Raw genomic sequence first — 13,847 nt, 5'->3', positions numbered from 1 at the left:
TGTCAGATTAGGGGTCCATGATGTTAAAAAGTTTGAGAACCACTGCTGTAGAATATCATGTGTAGGTCAGGACATCTCTGCAGCACAACAATATTTAATTTAAAATGGTGTATTTACTGACGTTTTACAAAATTTAGATTAATTGTTCAGGCCTAAGGTGTATGAAAACGTCTGTAATATGTTGTCTCCTTTTTAAATATGAAACTGGTTGTTTTTAGTTTAGTTGTTGTAAATGTGTGGGTATGGTTGCTCAAGGAACAAAACAAAACAAATATCAGCTCTAAATGTCAGACAGATTTTATAGCTAGACATTTGTGGACGCCTCCGTCCATTTCGTGTTTTGTTGGTCTGGTTGTGCTGGTTTGATTCCCTTTAGTTACACTGTTAAAAACAAAGGAAATTTAGCATTGTTCTTTGTGGATTAACACTCTAAAAACATCCATGTTGCTGTTCCTTCTGTAGAGTTACAACTTTGTGTTGTAGTTTGTTTACTTCCAAAGTGCTTGTTTTCGCCAAAAGCCCCCCCCCCAAGTTTACAACGACATAAAACAAAGAAAAGTATTAAAAATCCTCACTTTATAAGCTGAAGCACTTGTTTGACATTTTTGCTTCAAAAATGTAATTGATTCTCAAATTTGTTGTTGATTAATTTTCCAGACTGCGGAAACATTAACAGAGTCTTTAGTTTAATTTTTGTTGTCCAAACAACCTAAAAATAAATACACGATGATGATGACGATTCAAATGAATAACTTATTGATTAATTGACTAGGATTACATTTATTGACTTCAGTTACTTCTGGTTTATTTTATTTAAACAGTCCCAAAACCACTTTGTAAATTTAATAAATTAATGTAAATTTTATGTAACACATTTAAACCCAAAAAAACTTTAAAATCAAGTATCTTCGCTTTTGATCAGGGCTGCAACTACTGATTATTTTCATTATTGATTCATTTGCTGATTTCTATATAGATAAATCGCTCATTCATAAATTATTGAATAATGTCCACCACACTTTCTAAAACCCCAAAATGGTAATTGGACTGTACTTGTAAAGCGCCTTTCTGATCTTTCGACCACTCAAAGCGCTTTTACACTACAAGTCACATTCACCCGTTCACCATCATTCATTCACTGCAGAGGCTGCCATACAAGGTGCCAACTGCTCATCAGACAAAAGAAACTAATCCATCACATACCGATGGCACAGCCATCGTGAGCAAACTGGGGTTCAGTATCTTGCCGAAGGACACTTTGACATGCAGACTGGAGGAGCCGGGGGTTCCTGAGCCACAGCCGCCCCCCAAAGTCGTCATCTTAAATTTTCTTGTACCAAACCCAATGATATTTTCCTCAGATTTAAGACACGGAATGCTTGAAAACTGACTTCATTGATTACATTAATTACAACAGCAATTGAGAGTCTTAAGGGGGTGGGGGGGTTTGATTTGCTTTGCGAGATACCTTCAAGACAATCAGCCTCGCTGGAACAAAAAAAAAAAAAGACCACTCACAAATGTACGGAAGATGATTAGTGCCACATGTACAAATAATTATGATTTCAGAGTTTAAATTCAGAATTCTGACTTTAACAAATTTTATAAAAGGATTGTTACAATATTCTACTGTAATGCTGCTATTCTCTACTATACTTGATAAGTATAATTATTTACTTAGTAAAGGTGATAACATTGAGATGATTGATGATGAAAAAAAATTTTCTCCACTTCCTGTGAAAAGAAAGATTTTGATCATATCCTTTGTTTCCTAAAATTAAAGAGGTTCATTTCAAAACAATTAATGATATCTACCCATGTAATTAATTTTTTATTCTCAGGGACATCTTTTCTACAGCTTTAATGTTGTTAAATTATTTGTTTACAGAATATATGATTGTTAGGTACAAAGATTGTAAACCCTGGTTTTATTACCATAATGGAGTTTGGTTGTTTTACGGAAAACAAAGATACTGAGTTGTTGTGTAACAATATTTTCATTATAGCTACATTTTATATTCGTAAAGTATAGATTTTTTTTTTTGAAGTTTTACATCATTTATTAGTGATTTGAAATTTTTTCCGGTCAATAAAACACTGGAAAAGAATGGTGCCTTCAGACTCTGAGTTACTTACATTGTATTTTGATTTTGTATTTTCAATTCAATTAAAATTCTTAGTTTATTTTATTTGTATTCATCTATTTTTAAGTTGTTTGCTGCTTAGATTTAGTTAAATGTTAGGTTTATGTAACATTACAGAGATGCCAGTTTGTTATTTTGAAGAGTCAATAAAGTGGAGAAAAAATGAAAAAAATCCTAACCCTAATCGTCTTCCGTACATTTGGCCCCCGACACACAGAAGATAATAGAAAAGCACAATTTATATAACAAGTGCACATGAATGTTGTTAAAACAAGAGATGAACCTTCTCTTATTTTACAGAGTAAATGTACAAGTTCACAAAGAAAGCAACAGAACATCTGGATCAATAACAGGAAACATGAACTGAAGGTTTTCAATCACATCTGGCCATAGGGAGAACGGGAAAGAGACCTCAAAAACAAGTGATAGAGATGGATGGATGGTCATGTGATCGTTAAGTTAATCACAGCGGGAGAAACATCGGTTTTGCTGAGTTTAGTACAACCTGAGTTTTCAGCTTCTTTATGGCTTAAAATTTGATCTGGGGCCCAATAACAAGAAGAAACAGAAGCAGTTAGACAGGCTGAAAACTTTTTAACTCAGTATTTAGTTAAAAAAAATGTCAAAATTGAATTAAATTGTGCATCTAAATGTGTTTTTTTCCCCCCACTTGATTTTAAAAATGCACTACATTTTTTTAATCCCTTGGCCTGTACTTTCGCACCATTTACAACTCTAAATCTTTTACTTATTATTACTGATTAACCTGTTGATAATTTTCACGATTTAATCGATTAGTTGTCTAGTCCATAAAATGTCAAAACGATGAAACAAAATGTGGATCAGTGTTTCCTGTCAAAGAGGAGCAAAGAAACCAGAAAACATTCACATTTTTATTCAAATTTAGTCTTTTTTTTTCTAAAAAAAAAAAAAAAAGACTCAAAACAATGAATCGATCATCAAATTAAGTTTTTATTAAATTAATTAATCAATCGATTTAATTTAATAGTTTACAAGTAACTGATTAGTCATCGCAGCTCTACTGTTGAGTACATTGATCTGCCCTGGTGTATGAAAATGTGCTGTACAAATAATGCTCACCAAAACTAAACTTTGGTTTGTTTCAAACCTGTCTGCTCACATTTCTTTCTAAGACTCATTAAATTAGTCTTTTTTTAAATAATTTCTTATACAATAGTGCTTACTGAATACTTCTATCTGAATATTCTTGTTGCTGAGTCCAGTGAGATATTATGCTGTACGTTATATCCAGTAATAGTAATGGTACTTTCACACCAAAAGCGAGGCGAGCATAGGACGTGATGGAGTTAACTGCTTTTATTAAACTTTTTACTAGTAGTTTTTGGAATTTAAAATATTTATTTATCTTCAGTGGCACTTCTCAGCAGCATGCCACCGTGTGTTTCGGACTTCCACTAGCTTCAGTGGACACACAGCTCTGTGCTACTACTTCATAGTTAATTAAAAACCAAAAGTGGACATTGCTTGGAGAAGACTAAGCTAGGAAGTTGAACTACCTGGTAAGCTCCAGCTATCATTGTACTGTGAACAAGTTAGCAGAACACAGGACTGATCGATCAAAACTCCATTTAAAAAACATGCATTTTAAAAGACAGACATGACAATTCATATGTAAAACAAATCGGTGTCATTTTGTAGTGAATTCTGCATCTTTTTGATCTATTTTATTACAATTAAATCACAGCAAAATGTTTATTTTGGGTTCATACCGCTATAGTAAACTGGGTTGTGTTTACTTGCCTTATTTGTGAAATTTGACATGCTTTTGGTCTGAATGCACAGTTAGAGATGTCAGTTCAGAAGTCTTATCAGAACCAACAGGAATGATGAAAGAAACTACAAAAATAAGACTCAGGTTGTAAAAACAGTAATTTTCCTTTAATATGTCCCCCCCCCTTTTCTGGTCATTTTCTCATTTCAGAAATTAAAAGCTTTTTGCCAACATCAGCAAAAAAAAACAACAAACAAAAAAAACAAATCGTGTTATAAACCAAAATCCCGGATGAAAAGCAAAAGAACACCTGAACTCTGCTGCAGTGAACATCTATCAGTAATGTGAACTGTATAAAATAAAACAAGATTTAAATTTTAGGAAACAGCAGCAGGGTGAAGGTATTTTCTTCCCTCCTTTCTTACTGTTCATTTAGCAAACACCTGTGAAAATGTGCCTTTTGGAAGAAACAAACAAAAAAACAACAATAACTACATATTAAAAGTCATGTGGACTACATTTCCCAGAAAGCACCCTGGCTTCTCTATATATCAACTATAAATGGAAAATAAGTTAATATTTCATATGATTGTTCTTTTAAAAAAAAAATAATTTAAAACTGATTAAACAGAAAAGCCATGCATCAGTAAAGGGCTTCCGTCCACTAAAGGAGTGGAGATAATTAAAATTATCAATGACTTCTCTAAGGCACAGGATGAGAAAGCATTGTTACTAAAGTTTCTGTGTACCCTGAAAGCAACCGTGTCAGTTGTGTTGGCGAGTTTTTGAGGCCTAATTCCACATTTTAGCGTCAGGATGTTCCACCTCTGCTGTTTTGCAGGAAAAATAAAGTTCCTAATCTGCAGACAGCAGCCGGTTTGTGGCCAGAGGAAGAGTCGTTCGCCGCCACAGACGAGGTGGCGAGCGTGATGGAGCTTAAATACGATAGCTGCTCAACAGAAACCAGATTTCCGTTTTAATTTAAATAAACCATTGTACGTAGAAAGAAGCGTGAAACATAACATGCGGATCCCAGAAACAAGCCCGTGTAGTGGAGGTGCAATGGTACGATTACGCCTCCTAAACCGTTAGTGCACCAAATATTTTGTTAATTAACACCTGTGCTTGTTATGGCAGTAGTATTTGGTTAAGCTGGACTGGACAAACAGCCCGGTCTCATCCCAGGGCATCAAATATAGACACTATAGACACAAATATAGAAAGCTATTTGTTGCACAAGGTACCCGTCAATGTCCTGCACTTTAAAGTAACCCATCCGCCATTACGTACTTTACTTATGTCAACACACACCACATATTAAAAAGGCATCTCACAAGGACTCTAAAGGGTACCTTGTGCATCAAATACCAATATCTGACGCCCTGGGATGAGAAGCTGTTGGGACAAAAGACAAAAACATGGTCAGTCAGAAGTCTGGTCAGATTAATAATCTTGTTGTAATTATTCTCTGATTTTAATTATTGTCTGATCCGACAGTTCCTGATTCAATTAAAAATGACACCATTTTATTTAGGAGTTCCTCTAACTGTTAAATTTCAGAACTTAATTTGTTTGAAGAAAAAATTCTCAAGGAAAGAAAGTTAAAGTTTCAAAGTAATCCAAAAAAATAAGCAAATGTACATATAGATATTATCCCGTCCTACAAAAACCACCAAAGTGTTTCATGTCAGTGTCTGTGTATGGAAGTGTATGGCTGCCAACACTAAAATCAAATCACTTAAACAAGGTGTTGAATCCTGATACAAATACATTTCTACAAAATCTAATTTTCCAGTTGTGACACACACGAAAAAAATCCAACTTTCATTTTCATTGTTGAAAAGCATAATTACTAACATAACAAAAACTGAATAAAATCATTTTAAAGTGACTAATTTTTCAATCTATAATAATAATCAGATTTAAATATAAATTTATAATGTAAACTGGATTTAAAGATTTACATCCTGATTTTTAAATAAATGCACTTTTAATTAACTGTCTCAGTCCTCATCCCTTCGTCAGGTAAAATTTCTATTCTATCTACCTCTATTATATGCACCCTCATTTGCAGAACACAGACCGTTTCCATAATCACATGACAAACCTTATTCCTATTATGAAAATGTCCATTAAAAAATGTAATTTGAAAATCTATGGACATAAATGGAAGATGACATTTTGATTTTAATATTGGCAGCCACAGACTTTCACAGTAGAAAACACACAATTAAAGATTTATATGCAATAAAGTGCACTGTTATGTTCCTTTACATGAATACAGTTCTGTATTTAATGTACAGCAACACGGACATATTGCCTTAAGTTTTCTAGGAAATATGGAAATGCTTCAGTGTCTTAATTTCCAGCTGAAATTAGAACAAAAAATGTTATATTTTCTGTTCCCTGCTGTGATAAAAACTTTGTACCGTTACACCTCCACCATGTCCTGTAAACCCATCTGTAGAGGAATCAAAACAAAGTCGTGGTCGTGCGTGAAGTCACCGCCTTCGACCGCTAAAAGAAAGAATAGTGGTCAACACCTTCTAAAAAGGATAAGATTGAAAAAGAAGGAAGAACACAAAGAATTGCACACAGCCTTGAATCTTCACAGGGTTAACGTCCTAAATGAAGAGGAGCAGACTGGAGCTGGGTTCACGCCGACAATGTTTAAATCAGTTTCCCCCAAAAGCTACGGTCGGGGGGGGGGGGGGGGGTCATGAGCTGAACCGCTGCTGTGGATCGGTATTAAAGCCGTTTATTGGATCAGATCTCCCAGCAGCCATCATGTCTTCCCAGTTCAATTAAAGTCCAGTCTGCTAACTCACCTCCCTCCGTCACTGCAACCTGAGGCTGAAGCTCCAGTCCCAGACCAGAATTTCTCCTCCCTCCCAGGAAAATCCCTCAAGTCTTGTCAGTCTTATATAGTCAGTGCCATCAGTTCTGATATCCTAAAACCCATCACTGTCCTCCTCTTCTTCTTCCTCCTCCTCCTCCAAGGCTCAGAGTCCTTCGGCCATTCAGCATGGCGGGGCCAGCGGCGTGGGGGTGTGTCATACCTCGTGGAAGAAGTCGGAGGGCGGGCTCTTTTTAGCTTCCCTCCACCTCTCCACCATCTTAATGATCTCGGACACCATGCACACAGAGGAGGTGAGGGTCACTAGGAACAGCAGGTCTGCAGGAGGAAGATCAGAACACAAAGCTAACTCAGCTATGATGCTACATGTGCAACAAAAGACTTCATTAAACAGCCACTTTGTTTTACCACAATTAAAGGTTCAGTGTGTAAGTTGTAGTGGCATCTAGTGGTGAGGGTTGTGAATTGCAACCAGCGGCTCACGGTGCATTCAGGTGCTCCTCGGATGGGCCCCATTTCCCCGAGTTGTTAAGTAGTTTTTCCGACTTCAGTGTGTGTTCATGTGTTCTTAAGTTGGAATGCGGAATAAACGTGGACGCTGATACCAGTACCCTTAAAGTGATACTGATACCAATTGAGTACTTATACACTTTACATTTATCTGACCCTTTTATCCAAAGCGAATTACAATTGTTATATATGCCAGAGGTCGCACACCTCTGGAGCAATTAGGGGTTAAGTGCCTTGCTCAGGGAAACCTTGGTGTCTCACAGTGGATTTGAACCCGGGTCTCTCACACCAAAGGCATGTGTCTTATCCACTGCTCCATTATTTCATTCAATACATTGCATAAAATGCTACCTGCTGAAGCCATAGTAGTTGATTGGTAGCCTATTATTATTATTGTTGTTATCTATTTTTTTGTTTCAAATAACTGTTACATAAAAGGTATTGGGAAATTGTATCAGATCCTCCTCATCCTAATTAGGTCATCCCCAGGGGTAGTATTACATGGGGAAAGACTACAGCTTGCAATTTTTTTTATATTTGAATGAGAGAGGAGTGAAATAGTTTATTGACCAAATAAGTGGTAGGAAACAAATTTAAGGTAATTTTTGATACGTTTGTTGAAAATAAACAACGGAAAATTATTTTGTTGAGTTGAAAGATCTCAGAGTGCTTTTTCCTTTAGTGGTGAGTCACAAACCTTCAAAAACGACAGTCACAAGTATAAAACGAGTAAGAGTCTGTAAACTACACTAAAGACTCAGAAACAGAGTAAAGAGAGGCTGCAAGTCCAGCCGATCAAACAGATTACACCTAAAGCAGCCGCAGGCTCCGTCATTAAGATCAGCTGATCGCTGCTGCGCCACCAAAACCCCATGATTCCCATGTGCAATACATGTGCCACGTGGTTTTTCTGTAAGGTTTTAAAAAATCCACCTGCGGCTCCTCGTGTCTTTAAAGACTTTGTTCTCACCAAAGATGCTGAGGCTCTCTGTCTGGAAGACGCTCTGCAGAGGAGGGAAGTAGATGACGAGGAGCTGTCCCATGATGGAGGCCAGGACGGCGTAGCAGAAAGTCTTGTTACTGCACAGACCCATCTCGTGGACCATACGAGTCTGAGAAGCAGCGAGGGGCAGTCAGGTACAGATCAAACACTCACAGGCTGATCAATGTCGTCACTTAGCTTTTAATTTAGCATAAAAGTCGTAAAACAACAAGTATTAGGGTGAGAACATGCAATCAGTCTAAAATAAAAAGGTTTGTGATTTTTGCAAAACTAACAATGCACATTTCTGCTACACAAACAGTTTATCAGGAGGGAAAAGAAAGCTCAAGAGAGCACTTTTTATTAAACTAAGTGCCCTCAGGTGTGTCTGAGGTGTGTTTACCTGTGAACGAGAGCTCAGAGCGTTGAACATGTCGAAAAAGACAAAGCAGGTGAAGGTCATGGTGGTGTCTCGAGGAGTGATCATGTTGTCCTGCAACTGGAGGCCAAAACACAAATATTGACACTTGTTTTACTAATCTTTTCAGTTATCTCTCTCATCTAATCCTTCTATTTTATTTCCATCTTATTTCTTTATTTTGATGTTCTGGCACCAAAACAAACTCCTTGGTAAACAAAGTCTGATTCTGTAGCTTTACCAAGTTTTGATTCTAAAAATTTAACTTTTCCTTCTGCATTTTCTTGTACATCAAACACGAATGCATTTGTGTTTATACTTGGTGAAGTACGGCAGCAACATAAGTTAGTATATAAGTATATTTTCTCTGAGGCCTAATCATCCCTGTGCGCTCGGTCAAGACTTTTAAAAACTTTTAAAATAAAACTAGTGGTTAACGTTGTGAAACGTCGCAATTTGGTTAAGTTTAGGCACCAAAACTACTTGGTTAGGTTTAGGAAAAGATCATGGTTCTCTGACAATAAGTGATTAATCAGAATCGGATTTATTGCCAAGTTGTTTTTACAGATACAAGGAATTTGTTTTGCAGACTAAATGCACAACAACAATGAACAAAAACCTATATAATACAAAGATTTTCCTAAATATGAAATTGAAAGAATATAAACAAGTTTTTAAGTATTTTAAATCACTTCTATCTATTCTAAATCACACTTCTATTATATTTAGGTTGTTTATTTGTCATTATAAAATGGGTAGCTCAAATCAAGCAATCTGATTGGTTCATTGTAGTGATATAATAAGCGTGTATAACAGGTATGACATTGAATTCCTTCGCACAGATCTGTATCACTCCACAACAAACAGGGTTCGAGTTGTAATCCGAGTTTCGTGGGGGTTTACGCCACATTTACACCTAAAATGCGATCAGATCGCATTTTAAAGGCAGAGATAAATAAATAAATAATATATATGAGAGGGAGAGCGAGCTCCGTGCTTATCATTTCCCCCTCTCACACATGAAAACACACAGCAGCCCACTACTTGCCCCTGATGTCTGCAATATTGCAACAAAGTTTAAGTTTCAATAGACTGAAAAAGGCCATCATAGATTATTAGTTAATATTTTACGCACTGCTGGCAGACGGCACACAGTAGCAAGCATATTATCATATAAGTTCAAGTTACCAAAGTCAATCTACTGGCGCTGGACAGTTTTTTTAGTGGCTGCACAACAAATGGCAACGTGCAAATAGATAGAAATAAATATTTCTAATAATTCTAGCCTTTGATGTATGTTGCTTAGCAACCATCATGCTACCGGCAGCCTGGTGGAACTACTTTTTGCATTCAAAAAGAAATGTCTGTTGATGAAATAAAGTCAAATTGTAGTCCGTCTGTTTCTTTTTGCCATACTTGGTAACCGTTTTATAAAAGCAATAGCTCACTTCAGGCTGTGGTATACGCTTATTATATCACAGTTAAGAGAGTTGCCAGGACAACGCCCCTGAACTGGGATATAATAAGCGTATACCACAGCTTACTTAGCTTCTGTAAGGATTTCCCTTCAATCCGTTTTAACATCACGAGAGAGAAAAACACAAGAAGAAACCCAAAGGAATGAAACGCTGAGCCCATCAAACAGAAAAGTGACCAACCTCTCTCCAGAAGACAAACAGCGTTCCGCAGACAATGATGAACGCTGACACCAGGATTTTGACAAGCAGACTGCGGGTGATGATGCTGTCACTCACATTACGAGGAGGCTTCCTGATCACATCGCGGTCCACAGGCTCCACGCCCAAACTAAAAAACAAAACACTGTCACAAACAAGGCACTCCCGACCCACTGACAAAGAATTAAAGTGCAGTTAATTTGCAGAAAGTTAAAAAAGTTCCACAATGTATTTTGATTTCACTATTAAAAATGTTTAAAATAGCAAATGTACATAAACCAGCGCCTGAATTGTAGAAACCCAACCTCCTCTAAAGAAACTGAAAATAAATCTATACTATTCGTTCTTCTGGAACTCAACAACTGCTTATGAACTCAACTAAACTTGATTAAAAGTATCGTCTCAAAACTGTCTCTATTTGCCATATAATAAGTAAGACATTAGGAAATCCATAGTGTTTTTTACCCCCAACATTAAGGTCTAAATGTTGTTTTAAAGTCCTCTGTACACTGCCAGGAATTCAACTTTGCTAAAGAAATAATGGCTAAAAGGAGACACATCTAAATATACAGAGTCTACTGGAATCAGCCTGAAAACACCCATTGTGGCTGCAGTGCCTTTACACTACAGCTTCCATGACACCCCTGTACCTCTGAGCGGGAGGTCCGTCCATGATAATGTTGATCCACAGGATCTGCATGGCATTCAGCGGGTTGGGGAAGTTCATCAGCGTTGCCAAAGAGATGAGCGTCAGAGCTGCAATACTCCTGCAGGCCAGCAGGGGGAGGGAGGGAGTGTCAGGCTGGTATGAAGCTATTTATGCACGTCGAAGGGAGGAGTGGGCCTTCATAGAGAGCCTAAGCCTCTCTCCCTCCGATAGACCGCCATGGGCCCTTATTTCAGAAAATATCTGTCTGGTAATCAACGGCGAGAGACATCTAATGTTGAGATCCTGTTTGATTCGATGATGTTTGTCAGTTTAAAAGATAATTTAAGTCAAGAAAGTTTTTTTTTTTTTTTATTGTTGAAATGTAAAATTGTGAAAATACATAATTACAAAAACCACAAACACAAAAGTCATAACTGTTTCTCTCAATGACTGAAGCCAATGCCACTGAAGCCAATGTTGAAGAGCTTCCATGTATAGATGATGTGATGAAAGAACCAGGAATCGTTGAATAAAACACATCAGGTGAGAAACATCTATGCGTGGAACATAGCTAAGCTACCCAGCTAGTAGCAAGCAATGAATGTTAGCTTAGCATTACAGCGCTAACATGTTGGCGATGTACAATGTGCGAGACAAGAGATGTAGTTCATTGAACACAAATAAACATTTAAACTGACAAACATCATGTGTTTCAGGACACAATTCAAACAGCATCTAAACATTAGCTGTCTCTCGCCATTGACTACTAAACATTTTTCCCGAAATGAGGTCCTAGAGGGCGAAAGTGGAAGTGAGGGACTTAGGCTCTCTATATTTAATCTCTTGAAAGCACTGAGGACGCCACCAGCCAGGAGCAACACTTCACAATATTCACAAATTAGGGAAATCTTTATTAAATGACTGTAGACAAACACATACACCTTATATGCGAGTCCACGTGGTATAAAATTAGCTGTAGGTCTGTAACACTTGGACTCTGTTACAGTTTCTTTTCACTCACGTGCTTAGCTGGAAGCGGACAAAGTTTTTAATGTTGTTGTAAATTCCTTTTCCTTCCTCGATGGCTGACCTGGAAATGGAGAACAAAACATTAGTTTTTAAGGCGCCTTAAAACTTTTACCGCAAGGGTCAAAGAGTGCTGGCGTCGTTCACTCACAAGATGGTTTGGAAGTCATCGTCCACCAGAATCATGTCGGCTGCCTCCTTGCAGACATCTGTGCCTGCCTGGCCCATCGCCACGCCGATGTCTGCAGCCTTCAGCGCCACGGCGTCATTCACCCCATCGCCCGTCATGGCTACGACAGCGCCGATGTTCTGGAGGGACTGCAGAGAGGAGTGACTTTAACTTTAATATTCTGACTAATAAATGAGGAGCATTCAGAGCTTGCGGTTTGATTGACTGACAATACTTTTAGAAGAGGTAAAATTTTCAACAGTAAGACTTTGACAATCCTACCGTTTTCATTTAGCTAAAAAGCACTATTTTCCCCTTGAGTGTTAAGTTTGAGTTTTGCTTAAGTGCACAGCGTAAAACCAAACAAATAATGTAAATATAACACTTGTGTAAGAATTTGTGTTTCCTAAAATGAAGAACCTGATGAGCTGAAAACATTTGAGGAGGTTGGAGTTCAAACTAAAGTCCAATTCATACTTCTGCTTCGAATCATCACCGTAGCCACACCATTGTGACCTTTGCTTGCCAACTTCCTGTTTAGTCCTCCACTAACTTCAGTTGGGGTAAAATGATTGTAATAAAATCTTCTTCCATCACTGTGTGCTCTTACCAAACTTTGTTCTACAGCAAGCTCAGTCCATACTGAATATGTATAAAGACTGCAGCCTAAACTATTTATTGACTGATCAGTGCAGCAGTTTGTCTCTGAAACAGTTCACGACTTCAACACGGATTTTATATTTAAAAGGACAAACAAACATTTTTTGTGATCCATTTAGATCCCCAGACAATTAGAGTCTCCACTCCCTGAATGGATCAAACACTCTCTACAGTGTTATTGATCCTTGCTCACCTTGACGATCTTCAGCTTGTGTCTGGGGCTGGCTCGATAAAACACAGCTATCTGTAGAGACAGAAGACGCAGCGTTATTTTTTTGCGAAATTGAGGATGTGTTTTTTGCCGTTTCCATCAATCTTTTCCGATGTGATACTTCAAAAAATATTGATGGAAATGTGACTTGTGTGTGTTGTTCTCACCCTGGGGACCATTTCTGAAAGCTGCTGCAGGTCAAGGTGATCCACCTCCTCTCCAGACAAACTTTGAGAGCCTTTAGAGAACAGGCCCAAACGACTGGCTGCAGACAAACGGAGAAAGAAGGAAAAATGGTTCATATGAGCAAACACAAAATACCATTCATTGATTCTTTCAGTTAAATTACTGTAACGTAAAAGAATAAAAAGCAGCGTCCCAGTTAGAGGCCTGTCCCTTTTAGGGAACACATTTTGACAAATAAATGCAGGTCTCAATTAGAAGCCTGGTCTGATTTATACAGAAGTTCTCTGGATATACAGTATCTCACATTTTTGTCAAGTAGTGAGAGTACAGCTTGTATAGCAGTGTAAAATTTGCTTTCCCCTCAAAATAACACATCACACAGCCATTAATGTCTAAACTGCTGGCAAAAAAGGGAGTACAGGGTATATACAGGAATCCTGAAATAAAATTCAATACTTTTAAAAACATATTTTAAGACTGCCGTACCACTTTGAGCTGTAACCGGTTAAGTCAGAAACACACCATTAAAAGGGTTTTATGTAAATTTTTATAACAATAACTTTAGTAAAACATATAACATCTAATAGAACAAGATTAACATGTTGC

At 37.4% G+C, this 13,847-nt stretch overlaps 1 protein-coding gene across 2 annotated transcripts in view; it reads right to left on the bottom strand.

Moving 5' to 3' along the window:
* Positions 1–4,375: 4,375 nt before the first annotated feature.
* The window catches only part of atp2c1 (ATPase secretory pathway Ca2+ transporting 1), a 79,042-nt gene continuing 69,570 nt past the window's right edge, over positions 4,376–13,847 (bottom strand). For both annotated transcript variants that reach the window (XM_038710342.1, XM_038710341.1), the window contains exons 19-27: positions 13,223–13,320; positions 13,038–13,088; positions 12,167–12,333; positions 12,011–12,079; positions 10,991–11,107; positions 10,323–10,470; positions 8,650–8,745; positions 8,235–8,376; positions 4,376–7,072 (exon numbers count right to left, since the gene is read on the bottom strand). In XM_038710342.1, the coding sequence (XP_038566270.1) occupies positions 6,951–7,072; positions 8,235–8,376; positions 8,650–8,745; positions 10,323–10,470; positions 10,991–11,107; positions 12,011–12,079; positions 12,167–12,333; positions 13,038–13,088; positions 13,223–13,320 (1,010 nt within the window). In that variant the 3' untranslated portion in view covers positions 4,376–6,950. The remainder of the gene's footprint in view (positions 7,073–8,234; positions 8,377–8,649; positions 8,746–10,322; positions 10,471–10,990; positions 11,108–12,010; positions 12,080–12,166; positions 12,334–13,037; positions 13,089–13,222; positions 13,321–13,847) is intronic.

Source organism: Micropterus salmoides, unplaced genomic scaffold (assembly GCF_014851395.1).
Source record: "Micropterus salmoides isolate LMB-PRFRI ecotype aquatic unplaced genomic scaffold, ASM1485139v1 Ms_hic_scaffold_11, whole genome shotgun sequence".
Lineage (NCBI taxonomy): Eukaryota > Metazoa > Chordata > Actinopteri > Centrarchiformes > Centrarchidae > Micropterus > Micropterus salmoides.
This window is presented reverse-complemented; position numbering and strand designations above follow the sequence as displayed.